At 45.8% G+C, this 14,028-nt stretch overlaps 1 protein-coding gene across 7 annotated transcripts in view; it reads left to right on the top strand.

The window, feature by feature from the left end:
• Nucleotides 1-14,028, top strand: part of FRMD4A (FERM domain containing 4A) — a 364,535-nt gene that overhangs the window by 224,540 nt on the left and 125,967 nt on the right. For all 7 annotated transcript variants that reach the window (XM_032687618.1, XM_032687617.1, XM_032687619.1 and 4 more), the window contains one exon: nucleotides 11,038-11,103. In XM_032687618.1, the coding sequence (XP_032543509.1) occupies nucleotides 11,038-11,103 (66 nt within the window). The remainder of the gene's footprint in view (nucleotides 1-11,037; nucleotides 11,104-14,028) is intronic.

Here is a 14,028-nt window from a genome sequence, read left to right as displayed (position 1 = left end):
TTGTCATTTGAATGTGCTCTGCATCTCACCCCGTCCTTCCTGTGAAACTCAGTTGGGGGCTGATGCCCACCCTGCACAGACCCCGTCAGCTGCTGCCACTCAAGCAGAACTGCTGGCAGCTGCCCAGCCTGGGCACCAGCCACAGCCCTGGCTCTCAACATCAAATGTATGTCAAACCCACTGATTATCAGTGGCTGGAAACAACCTGGTGACATATTTTTCCACTGGAAGCATATCAGGTTTTAGAGTGTTATTCAAAACAAGAAGAAAGAAAAATAAAAACCCAACACTTCAGTGTACATATTAACATTTTACTTTTTTTTTTTTTCATATCTGGAATGGCTTTTGAAAGTGTGTTTTCTATTATGTGTTATATATAACACTGCTCAGTGCTACCTATTGACCCACTCTGTTACAGTATCTGAGTGATGCACTGCCCAATGCCTTGGCTCCATTGATCAGGTTCATCAGTGCTCACACCTCCCAATTCTTAGTGATACAGTAGGTGCAAAACACTCAATGAGCACTAAAAGGACACTTTAAGCCATAAATCTTAATTTGTCCTTTAAAAATATTTCACACATACTATTGCTTCCACTGCCTTGGGTCACTTTGGTCATCTTCCTATGAACCTACATTGATTTTTTTTTTTCTCCAGCAAATCACACTTGTTTCAGTAGCAAATAAATCATCCTGTTTTCCTCTATAACTAATACAAACCTCCTGAGAATGTGTTCCCAGAAGACTTGGATGCTCTCATGTAATTACACCCTGTCTGCATGCACAAACAAGTGATATCTGGAACAGTTTGCTGAAAATATGCCATTTTTGAAGTGTGAAACTCTAAAAAAAATTAAATTTTTATGTGTGTTTACAAGGGATCTAAAAAGTCAGATGTAGGAGAGATTAACAGACATGCTAACATCTTTGGGAATAATAATAATAACAATAATCATCTATTGTTGTGTACTTTATTGCCACATGGTCATTATCATATGATGATTCATAGTGCTTGCTGTACAATATTGTAGGGAATGAACCAAAAGGTGACCAGGAGTCCCCGCAGAGTTGATGTGACTTATACAAGGCTGCAAAGTCCCTCACTGGTAAAACTTTCCCTGGTAGATAATTTAGATCCTTTCCCCTTAGATCATGCTGTATCCTTTGTGCATACAAACAGGGTAAATACGGGGCTTTTACAGGGGAAGCGAGACCCTCTGAGGACATATCATGGTTTTCTTGACACATGGCTATGCTCAAAAGTCAATGAAACACCTGTCCCAGGACCACACTGCTTGTCCTTGCGCAAAGACTCCAGAGATCCTTTATCCTCTTTCCCTCTGAGCACCTCATTTTAGCTCTGCTGTTGATATTTGTTTCTTTGGGCCGCATTAGGGACTGGCAACCCAAATGATGGATCACAGCTCTTGTACATAATGTGCAAACATGGGACGAAACTGCAGAACTTGCCATAAAGGGATTATTATCTAGAAAATAAATTCACCCTGGGAGAAATAAAAAAGTTCACAAAATAAAGCTGTTCTCAGTTTGGCTGCTCTGAGTTAGATCAGAAGAAGCTTATGTACAGGACAAGTTATTTTGGGTGTTAACTGGGAAGCTGGCAGCAAGGAAGATTGTCTACCTGTCATCTTATTAAAATAGACATGAGAAGAACTATGTTTTGCAATGGCTTCTTCTGTGATAGTGGCTGGTTTACTTAGTGGTTTAGGTATTACTTTTGCATATGGATGAATAGCATATTATGAATTAATAGTTCCAATGTCTATAAGGTGGGATGAGGCCATGGGCTGCCCTTGCCACTCATCTTCCACTTCCCATAGGATGCAACCCTTTGGCTGTAATGGTTTCATCTGAATTAAGTGGTTTCACCACACCTAAAGATGCCCGTTAGTGCTCAATGTGAACAGCTTGTCATCTGCTCTATCAGGACCGACGGAGAGACAAGCAGGACTGTGGCTCTCCTCTCTCACCAGGACTTGTCCTCAGCTCCGGGCAGGAGCTGATCCACCAGGTCTATGAGGCTGTGCAGGAAAGTCTGTCAGCAGAGGATGGAAACCCCATTCCCTGACTCATTTAAAACTCATCCACACGAAAGAGCTGCCAGCAGGGAAGAGCCTCAGGCTGGTGGGGGGAGGAGCAGCTGGGCCACTTCATTTGCAGGATTATTTATTTATTATTTATTCCCCACACAGCCCTTACCCATCGCTGGGTGTAGCCAGCTTGCTGCATGTGCAGAAAGGATGTAGGAGCAACATGGGCTTCCCAGGTAAAAGCAGAGGAGATAGCTACAGGATCTCAGTTAGAAGCAAGGTTTTAATAGCTCTGCCATGTTCTTGACCTAAAAATGCTGGCCTAAAGCAGGTGTCCATGTTCAACCACCTGCACAAACAACGGAGTCAAGGTTTATCGAGACGCGCTTCTCCTGAGTGCTGAAAGGGTTGCAAATCTGTAAGGTTTAAGACATCTGTGGCCAGTGAATCCTCTAGACTAAAAATAATAAATAATACTGAAAACTCTGTTACCTTCCTGTATTCAGCCTCAGCTACAGAGCTCAGAGGATGCTCTGACCAACCATATCAAAGCTCTAACACTCTCCGCTCCTGCCTTGTAAGTAGTGGGGATAATTCTTGAAAGCTGGTATACTTTTAAACTGGAAAATGGTCTAATTTCTGGCCATGAAAGGGAATGGAAAGAGTTACAAGGGTGAAAGAGTCAAACATAGTGAAAAGTCTGCATTGGGAATGTACTTCTCCTCTTGCCTCGACATCAGAAGGCAGGGAGGGCGCAAGATGTTCTGCTTCCCTTTGTATTTGAAAAGATTTAGATCTGTATTATTTTTAAGAAAGAAAACAATACGTGACCCAAGCCAGCACAGCCTTCATTCTGGTGAGGAAGCTGGTCTGTCCAGGAAAGGACTTTCTTATCTCAGGATATAACTGAAATCAGGCCTCCGAGGCTGTCCGCACTCAGAGCGGTGATTTAGGCGTCTGCCGGGTAATACCCTGCTTGGCTTAAAATGTGGCGTTGGAATTAGATTTAATTCTGACTACACGGCTCAAGCACCAAGTGTTTTGAGGTTAAGATGTGGCATTCCCAGCTTTAAAGTTCGCCTGAGAGTTATTGCTTGATGTTGTAAATGGACTTAAGGACCGTAGGAGACGGTTTTTCATTTCAGCCCTGATACAGTAAGCCACTTAAACACTTGCTTATGTCACACTGAAATAAAAGGGATTTATGGGCACGGCTTTGTGCTTTGCTGAATCAGAGCATTTTTGCTGAGCGCTGTTTAGAGGAAGCATGAGAAATAACCTGTGCAAATGTCCCTGGGTGATGCCGGAGCCTGAGCAAGGCTGGAAAGAGCTGTGCAGAGGAAGTGAGGAGCTCCTTGGAATTCTTTTGTCAGCTCTCAAGACAAAACAGGGAAGTCACCAGGTCACTCAGCCTGTAGCTCGCCTTAATTTTTATCCCATCGCTCCCTGTTGGCGTCCACACAATGGCTGGGTCGCTCCGTTTGTGGTCTGCTTCCGCCGGGGTGACACCGCAGCTGACACTGTCCCACCTCCTTTGTCGAGGAGGACCCTTGCTTTCTAATTAATGAAGCTGTTTTTGCCTCTCCTGCCAAATGGGTGTTTGCAGAAATGACTGCATCACTTGATGCGACCCCTCTCAAACACACATCCCTGTTCAGATCCCCCATGCGACAGGTGACGTCAAGCTTCTCCTCAAGGAGGGCAGCACTCCCTTCCTGTAGGATAGGAGAGATTTTTAAGAGCTGTATCTGTAACCATGGTTTCAGCAATTTCATCTCCATTCCCTAATCCATTGGTGAGGACATTAATTTTTCAAGGAGTGGGATAAAGAGGCTTGCAGTGAAAGCCAAAGGCCTCGCACGCGATGCATTCCTCTAGTCCTATCAAACATGTGTGAGAGATGCTGCATCATTGTCAGCATATGGTTTCTGGCCTTTCAGTCCTGCTATGGACTGTGTATGTATTTCACAGAGCCTCAAAGCACTTCCATAACAGGGAAACCCATGTTGCATTGGAAGATGAAGTCTGGTTATACATCAGCCATCGGCTACTTCTCTTAGCATTGACATTATCCACATCTACAACATCTTTCCTGTGTCATCCTTCTCAGCTGCAAAACTCCATTTGCCATCAACATCTCTTGAAAGATAATGCACAAAAGGATGCTCCTGTTTCTTTGAATATGCAGCATCTTCGTTGTCTTACAGAAGTACTGCTTGAAGGTGGCAGATGGCTTAGAATATGGCTGGGACACCCTTTCCAGGGCAAAAAAACAACTGGCTTACAGCTAACCTCTCCTGCTCAAGAGCACCAAATAGCCTTTCCCATAAGAAATAATAGCATGAACAAACTTGAATGCAGAAGTGTTGTCCAATGGTTTTCTGTGTACTGTAGTCAGAAACATTGGTACTTCTTCATATCCCATCCCTGGAAGTGTTCAAGGCCTGGTTGGATGGGGCTCTGAGCAACCAGATCTAGTGGGTGGCATCCCTACCTGTGGCAGAGGGGTTGGAAGTAGATGATCTTTAAGGTCTCTCCCAAGCTGTGATTCTATGATTCTATGATTTTGTACTGGCTTGTTTCAGAAAGCTCAGCCCATGTCCTGTACTATGTCACTGACCTCAACAGAGAGGACAAGTTATATAGCCCTCTGCTCCCTATGCCAGGAATCTTGGGCCAAATTAAAATCACTTTTCTCCCTCTTGATAAAATAATAACAACCCAGACTTTCCACCACTGGTTTAGAAAAGACTCATGTCTTTCCTAAATAAACAGTAGAAATGAGGACCATATTCAGAAACATCAGTTTCTCCTGACTGTCTCCCATTCTCAGAGGTTCGAGCCACTGAGGCTCAGGTGGAAGCCAGCCTGCCTGAACATGGCCCATTTTGGTGAAGGGGAAGAGTAGGGGAAGTGAGTGTGTGTGAGGGCTTTGGACCTGGACTGGAGGATGGCATGAGCAGTGCTGCAAACCACGGTGACGTGCTCATCAGCACAGGGCAGGGGGCAAGCCCCATGCCAGACAGAGAGCCAGATCTGCACCAGCAATCATCTTGCTCCTCTTCATCAGGGATTGTTCCCACTGAGTCACAGCTGAAGGACTGGATTTAGTCACAGGAGAAGTGGTGGAGTCACCATCCCTGGAAGTGCTCAAAAACCAAGTAGATATGGCACTTTGCGATATGGTTTAGTGGCCATGGTGGTATTTAGTCAATGGCTGGACTTGATCTTGGAGGTATTTTCCCACCTTGATGATCCTATGACCCCTCTATGACTGCAAAAATGAGCAAGCCCCAAGAGCAGAGCCCAGCCAGTGCTGCTCCCCACTGAGCTCAGAGTCAGCTGTGGCCATGTCCCCTCTCCCAGGTGCCCACCAAGGGTCAGCCTTGTGACTCAGCTCTTCACACACCATCCCACAGCCATCCTCATCCCAACCACTGTCACTAATATTTATTAGGTGTTGATGCAGACCAGCAACTGGAGAGGATGCTCTGCAAACACATGGCATAAAAAGAAAGACAGCCCATTCCTCCAGGGTCTTGAAGTGTGAGTGTAGGACAGGAGATGGCAGATGGATGCAGACACATGAAGAGGCAGTGCTGGTCAGTGCAACAGGCAGCTGCTTGCCAGAGTGGCCCCAATTCAGCAAAGTGAAGTGCTACCACATGCAAAAAGCTGTGCAGACATTAAAAACACAGCACTTTTCCTCCCTCCCTCTCCTCTACAAGCACAGGAGTTGCCAGAATAAGAAGGTGGTAAGAAGTGGTCAAGTGGGAGCAGGATGTTTAATCTAATAGTTTACTGTAATCAGCAGGCTGTCATCTCTCCCTGTCGCCTTTCAGCAGGTCTGTCCAAACAGTGGGCAGAGTGACACAGATTTTTGTGGATTCGGCACAGTAATTGCCTCCCATACAGGCAGTGAGCATTTAGGAAAGGTTCTGCCTCCAATTATAATTTCTGATTTGAGTCAAGGAAGAACACGCCGTATTCCTCTTTATTCCTGCAGTCACTAAATGAAACGTGCCACAGATATTTATAGAACTGCCATTGTAAATAGAATTTGCATTTGGTGCCTTTGAGTTATTTAGTGTGACAGTGCATTCACCAGGAGGGTTTTTTCGCTTTGAAAGGGAAAGGTTCCCTTTGGAGCCCTTTCCTCCCGTCGCCTTTGCTGTTTGTGTTGGGTGGAGCAGTTCTGTGGACAGTTGTGATAATTTAGTGACGAAGCAACGGGCACGCGGGGATTAGCTGAGCGTGGTGAAGGTTTTTGGGCTGTGTCACAGACAGTTTATACGATTCTCTGAGACAATGTTTGAGTTACAGTGAAGATGAATGGAGAGGAGACCAGTCGCCGGAGAAGTTCATGGCACAAAGCAAAACAACCGCCAGCCTGCCTTCCCTAGGAAACCCGTTGTGTAAATATTTGGGTAGGAGCCTCCAAAGGAGATTTAAAGTCTTGTGATAAAGGTAACTAAAACGTCCTTTCCTTGAGAAAAACAACTATGATTCAAAAGATCCCATGAGTAACCACAAGACAGATTTCCTTTCTGTAGCATCTCTACACTGTAGTGAACAAACACGTGTGTCAGGACTTGTTGTCACTGATGGATCTTAAAACGTTTTGCAAAGGTCAGGATCAGTTTTCCCATCCTCAAGGTTCCAAAGCCAAGGAGCAGAGAAAGAACGCATGCCCTGTGTATGATCAGCCCTCCTGCACAAAAATCCAGCACCTCAGCTGCACAAACACGTTGCTTCAGATTTTCACATGCCTTACAAGCAGTATTTGTGTTTGGGTATTGAAGATATATTATCTGTAGTCTTTACACATTCATGTATAGAAATGACAGAGCTTTTTAAAAGCACTTGTACTCAGTTCTTCAAGCACTCTGGGGTCATGCTGCATGTGCAGGCACTAAAAGAAGTGGCAGATTTTCAGAAAAAAAATGTGACTTACTGAGCTGTTTTAGAAAAAAAAATGTGTTCTGTATTTTGGTGCATAATTTCCATCTGAGTTTGTGTTAAGTCTGGCCCATGAGATGCATGTGGCCCATATTCACACCCAGCGTGTGCAGCTCCCTGCCATATGGATGAACTGTTACCACACAGGAGTGTGTAACACACTCCCACCTCTTCAAATGTCTTGGGAAGCATTGGAAATCTGAGGGATTGATGTGGATACAGCATCGTGGCAGAGCTGTAGCCGAGCACGCAGCAGGCATAACCATGGAGCTCACCTAGGAATTGTGTCACCTCACTTGAAATGTCTGAAGGTTCTCTGTACTTAGAGCATCAAGAGCATATTGACTGTTAGGTTGAACTAGACATTTAACTAATTTCTTTCTGGAGTTAGGAAGGGGGGCTTTTGTCCCCCAGAAGGAAAGTGGAGGACTGTGTTGGTACAGGAAATCTCACTCACTGAGCTCACAGGACTTGATCGGGAATTAACTCCCCTGCTTCCCTGCCACATCAAGTATCTATCTCTTCTATCAGTCATTGCTTCTTGTCCCTTTGCTGGGAATTTGCTTTTCCAAGGTGAAGGGAAAGCCATGCCTCTGTGCCTCATGTCTCTCAGTTCTCCCCTTCCTTCTCTGGGTAAGAGTTATGGAAAAAGAGAACTTCAATTCACTCCTGTAGTCTCCTCCCATCCAAACTCTGGTGCTGCTCAGCTCATCTTGGTGACCTCCTACTCCCATCTATAGGGCTTTGGTTTTGATTTTCCTTCTCTAATTGCACAGGGAAGCAGAAGGGTTTCCCTGAGTTGTTGCCCAAGAGCCGGCCACAGCCTCATCCATGGTAGTGCAGCAGATAGCACAGAGCAGCCAATTTGCAAAGCATCAGAAACAGCATCTTTCACCCAGACAGACTGTGCTAAATCAGTTCCTCCACACTGTGCTTTGAAATGTTCCTGTTTCTTGCTCTGACAAACTAGCAGAGTTTGTATTGATCTGGCGATGCAAAATAGCACATAATGTGGGCTTCAGACACCTGGTGGCATAATAAGGCAGAAAGGAGGGAGAGCAGGACCATAATATTTTAGCTTATATTAAGTAGGAAGCCTGTCTCTGCCTTCTTTTCTCTTGGAAAGCACCATTTGTTTCCAAGGGAAATGAAAAGCCCCATGGCTGGGCATCCTGTTTGCAGAAGGAAATGGTGCAGCAGATCTCCAGCCCATGGTACTGCTGAGCTTCAAGGGATATTCATAAAATGCCATGCAATTAGTGAACCGTCATGTGCTGCATTTCAGAGCTTTGCTTTATTCAGGTATTTATTCAGGTATTTATTCATGTTACCAGCTGTTTGCATTCGAGATTTCTTTAAGCAGTGAAAGCACTAAGGGGTTATGAAACTCTGGGTTGGAAAAACATGGAGAGCTAAAGAAGCTTCACACAGAAAGCAAGTGCTTTGCTGAGACACTAAAGCACAAAGTCATACATCTCAGAAAATTTTCCCTCTTTCACCTTCTTTTATTCCTATTTTGACTTTTTTATAACTGATGGAGCGTAACACACGAAAGCTGGACTGTGTTCCCATCCCTGCCACTGCCACGATAAACTCACTCCTTTATCTCTTACATTGGGTAAACTCATATTAAAACTGGAATATCAATGCATAGTCCCCATCTTGAGGATGCAGTGGATATGTGACAGTAAGAGGACGAGGGAGATGCCAAAGCAGAGCTCAGGCACTCAGAGTTTTATCTGCTGGGGAAGCCCAGCAAAGGAAGCTTGCGGTTCTCTGCACCCAAGTGAACATGACCCACACAACTCTTGTTCTGAGCAGGAGAAACCATTGCAAAGCCCTTCTGTGAGCCTCTGGTATAGCTTCACAACTGAGTTGAAAGCTGTTTAATAGCAAAAAAACTCACTCACCAAGCAGTACACCTTAGGAGAAGGCATATTTTCCATAACATTGCTTACCAGAGGAAACTCTCCTAAGACAATTTATTGCCATGGCGGTAACTGGCTGACATTTATGAGAAGCCTTGTTTTACAAGGCTTTCGTTTGGCTGCAGTGCCAGGGCTCCAGTTATGCTGATGGAAAAAAGAGAAGGAAAGTGATGATTTTTAGCGTGCAGGATACTCAAAGGTGTGCTGATGTGAATAACAAAAGGGGGTAAAATCGGCATGCATTGCATGGGACTGTGCATTCCAGGATTGTAAATCTGGGGTGAGTTGAAGGGAAAAGCTCATTTTGACTGGTTTTCTCATAATAAAACTCTATATCTTGCATGGTCCACTTGAGGTTTAATAGAGTTGTTGGAACACTTGAATTTTTACTTTGTTGAAGAGGCTGGGGCCAGGGTAAGACTTGCTCCAGTCTGGTCCCAGGAAAGCAGGAGGTGGACGTGACACAGACCTGGCAAGAGGGAGGACAGGAGCACATAGAAGAGCCTGATGGGCTCCTGTACCGAGCAGGGTGAGGGTGATGCTGCTGGAAATGGCCAAGGCTGCAGATCCCATGGCAATGGCCATGCACTGCCTGGGCTCTTGAACAGGCAAAGTCGATGGTGGAGCATCCACCACTGCCTCTCGGATGCCAGCACATCCAGCACCATCATGCCAAGGAGCAGGTAATTTTTAACCTGTGTAGCTGAAGCAGAGAGCTGAGCTGTCCTCAGTTAACCCCACAAGCCCACGTCTCCCCGCTCTCTGGAAGGTGGCTTTGCATCAGGGGCTCAGCTCAGCTGGCACTGGTGGGAAGAGATGATGGATAAGGGCAGGAATGCCCAGGACACTGGGGCGCTCACGTCCCCAGCAGCCTGCAGCCCCCCAGCCAGGCTTCCATGGACCCTCCGCTCCCTTCTGGTGATGCTTTCAGACTCTTTGTGGCAAGTAATATCATTAAACTGATCTGAGGATCCATGCAAAGCACAGGAAGGTGCCTTGGCCGGAGAGTGGTGGGTCCCTGGGGGACTAAGCTGAGCTGTGGGGCTGCACTGGGGCTGTGCTGCTGTGGGTCCAGGTGTGTGTGAGTGTCGTGGGGTAAGCCCACACGGGGGGGGGCTGCCTGTGCTGCCTAAGTCAGGCTGAGGAAGGGATTTACAATAGCCAAAGAGGCTTAAAGCAGTCCATATCTCATTAACAGATAGTGGGATTGTGCTTGTTCCTGTGCCTGAGGGGCTTTGTTGAACTGAGCCAGGTTCCATAACTCTGCAAAGCAAAGTTGCTCCCTGCTTACAGTGCTCTGTGCAAGAGGAGTGCTGGGAAAGGGCTTGGTGCACTGTAGAGGAGTTCCCTCAGACCACAGCTCATGTATTTCTTAGGACTCCAATCACTGGATCTCGGAAATTTCATATAAGTCTTGTATAAATAACACTTTTATTGATATTATTTTGTTGACAGTGGTAATAAACTGTACTGGTATGGAAGTACCTTTGGACCAGTATGATGATACCACAAGTGGCTCCTGTGGTACATCTTAAATAGGACACCCCAAGTAGGACAAGCCCATTCTGGGATTCAGGACCAAGCAAGCAGCTGGTGCCATTCAGGAAGCACCATCAGCACTTCCTAGGGAGGACCTTGTTTGTTCCACACTACCTGTGGCATGGCTGGATCACTGCTGTTGAGGGGTTTGGGGAAACTTGTCTGGGTGTCTCCTCCACCAGCCAAGCCATCTGCAGAGCTGGAGGCTGCAGGATGAAATGCTGGGGCCCCTGCAAACTGTCCCCTGGCCCCACTGTACACATTGGAACAACCTCCTCCCGGCAGCTGCATCCGGGCAGGCGCCAGACGCTGCTCCATGACAGCTACCGGGGTGGCTTTTCTTATTCTCCTTCCAGGCTTTTCTTTCCCCTGGTGCCAAAAGAAGGGAGATTAATTTAAAAAAAAAAAAAAAAAAAAAAAGACAAAAACCACCCCCAACAAACAACAACAAACCAAAAGCACTGCAGCGAGTGAAAGCCCCCAGCTGGTGCCGGGGAAGCGGCCGCGTGCGGAGCTGGAATGCTGAGCGCCCTGACACACGTGCCTCTTCTCTCTTGCAGATGACGGAGGGTCGCAGATGCCAAGTGCACCTCCTCGACGACAGGAAGCTGGAGCTCCTTGTTCAGGTAGTAACTGCGCGTTTCTCCATGTGATAGTTTGCTACAGCTGCGGGTTTTCGCCGGGGTGGGGAGAGAAAAGGGTTTTCATCTGGTTTTCTCAGCAGCTTCACACTGTGATTGCCTGCAGAGCTCAGGGAAGCTCCGTTAGTGCTGTCTGGGAAGGACCTGCAGAGGCATATCTGTGGGAAGGACTAATTCAGGACATGTTTTGCTTTATTCTGTGCCAAAACTGTCCCAGTCCCTGCCAGTGAGACAGAAAAGCAGCTCTGGTCATTTTTTACACTGTTACTATATCACTGCAATTTTTTTGAGGCACTGCTTAGCTTTGAGAAGTTTATTGCATCAGGCAGGCATTGTTTGTGGGGTGTAAATCACATGTCAAACACAAATATGCACTGAAATAAGTTGGTGCTCCATCTGCCTTATCTTTTAGTTCTGAAAAAAAAAAAAAAAGGAAAATTAGAAACAATGAGAGTCTAGTGGTGGTGGGTGTGTAAGGGATGGGCTTATGGAAGCTGTATCATCCTGTACTTTCCTGACAATTTTGGCTGCTGTCTCAGAGATCCTCAATGGGTTAATAACAAGAATTAGAAGAATGTCTTTCCTTTTACAAAGGCTTCGGGCCAGCCACAGGCAGCCCAAGCAGCAGGAAATGAAACTTCCCATAGCACCCGAATACCCCAGCTGCAGCTGATAAGCTGGGAGGGGGGGCAGGATCCTACCCAGCACTGGCAAACCTGAATGAGGATGGCTGATGGTGACTTGAATAGACGGAAGCACATTCAGCCTCGCTTTCTGGAAAGTTGCTTAAAAATACCATTGCAAAAATGTTAATGGGTAATGATTTTTAAGCACATAGTCATCAAGGAGGTGAAATCCCTCAGCTCCCCGTGACATTCAGTGTTTTCAGAGAGTGTCTGGATAACCATGAGCCAGGCCAGACCTGGAATGAGAGCAGCTAAATCAGGATGACTAATTAAAACAAAACACCATGCCAATAATCTCTGCAGGGTGAGCACCCCTGCACTGGGCTGCACCAGGTTTGCTGAAGCTTTGAAGCTGGCTGGGGGGAAGTTCAGTCACCTTCATCACCAGGGCACAGCACTTGGCTTCTCATTTCATCTAAATGCCTTTTCTAATTTTTCTTAGTTCAATTAAAAATTAATGGGCTATTGGAGAATAGCTCTGCTAAAGCACTGCTCACTATATTAATAATCACAGCTTAAGAGAAACTGCAGGAAATCTATGTGAGCTGCCCTGGCCAACCTGATTGTTTGGGGTTTTATCAAGAACGCTAAAAAAACACAGGAAAATGACTTCCAAGGGGGCTGGTTTGGGAAGCTCTGTGTCCACTTCCGAGTGAGCAGAAGTGATATCACATGATATTATGTTTTTTCAAGCGTTTGATCACACCTTCAATGGGAATTCCTTGTAATCAATACAGGAAGTGAATTGCTCCGTAAATCACACTAACTAGTTTGCAAGTGACCCGTGGTTGAATTTTATTTGTACAACAAATCATTTTGCTGTTTTTAAGTAATATATAAATGGGGAAATCCAAGGAGGGGTGATGATGAAAAATTCATGCCCAGAAAAAGCAGTAACCTCTGTTGCATGCAGGTTGACCCAGATCTCTAAGTAACACCATGCCCCCATATGTACAGGATTGTCCACTGAGGTATCTCAGATGCTTTTCTGGCTTAATGAGGGTTTTCAGTGCTCCTAGGTAGCTTTTACTCAGGGCAAAATCACTTTTGGGTAGAGCAGATGAAGAGAAAATGGGTGTTTGGATTCAAGTGTGTCTCCAGTATCAATACTCTTTGCAGACGTGGGCACGCTGCTTTGGTTTGCCTGCCTTAAAAGGTAAAGCCATCAGCATTGGGGTGGTCCCAGTGCTGGTCCACTGAGGCAGGAACAGGCTGATGTCACCCAGATGAGCAGCTCTTTGCCCCAGTGGATCCTCAATCAACGGGGCTCCCTCTAGGAGCAACATGCACTTTGCTAGAGGAAATCTCACCAACTAACCTGGATTGTTTGTAACTCGTCATGAGATTTCAGATAAAAGTTGCTTTGTAATTTCTGAGCACCGTATTTTTATTGCTATTACCTTATCTTGTAGCTGAACTGAACAAGAAGCTGTAAATAAAGTGTTCATACAAGCCCAAGCTTCTGGCTGTCACTTCAAAGCTGTATTTTTCTGTGGATATCTTGTCATGGGATGGTTTGCTGGTTTTTTGCCATGAAAGAGGTTCCTCCATAGCTTTTTTTGGTTTTAACATCTAGACCTGCACTGGCTTGAATTGCTCAGGAGTCAAGCTCTTAAATTCTTGTGTGAAATTTCCTCCTTCCCACCACCTCAGCCTTTCTCGGAAGCTTTTCCATAGCTAATTTCACACTCCTATGGCAAGTTTAGGGGAGACCACTGGGAATCAGTAGAACTGATTTCTTTGCCACGGGTGAGATCTAAATAGCAGACTCACCTGGGCCTGGCTTTACACAGCCTTGCAGTGCTTGTGTGTGTGCTCTGCTTAGAGAAGTGTTCAGGGATTTTGTTCCTATGTTTTCATAGAATGGTTTGGGTTGGGAGGGATCTTAAAAACCATCTAGTTCCAACCCCACTGCCATGGGCACGGACACCTTCCACTAGAATTGATTGTTCAGAGCTCCATCCAACCTGGCCTTGAATATGGGGCATCTGCAACTTCTCCTGGCAACCTGTTCCCGTGCCTCACTACCCTCTGAATAAAGAATTTATTCCTAACATATAATCTAAATCTCTCCTTTTTTAGTTTAAAACCATTCCTCCTTGTCCCATCGCTGTCTGCCCATGTAAAAAGTCATTCTCTCTCTTGTTAAAAAGACCTGTTTAAGTACTGGAAGGCTGCAATGGGGTCTTCTCTGGAGCCTTCTCCTCCAGGCTGAACAACCTCA

Source organism: Chiroxiphia lanceolata, chromosome 5, assembly GCF_009829145.1.
Source record: "Chiroxiphia lanceolata isolate bChiLan1 chromosome 5, bChiLan1.pri, whole genome shotgun sequence".
NCBI lineage: Eukaryota > Metazoa > Chordata > Aves > Passeriformes > Pipridae > Chiroxiphia > Chiroxiphia lanceolata.
Note: the sequence above shows the minus strand (reverse complement) of the source record. Positions and strands in the feature narration are given on the sequence as shown.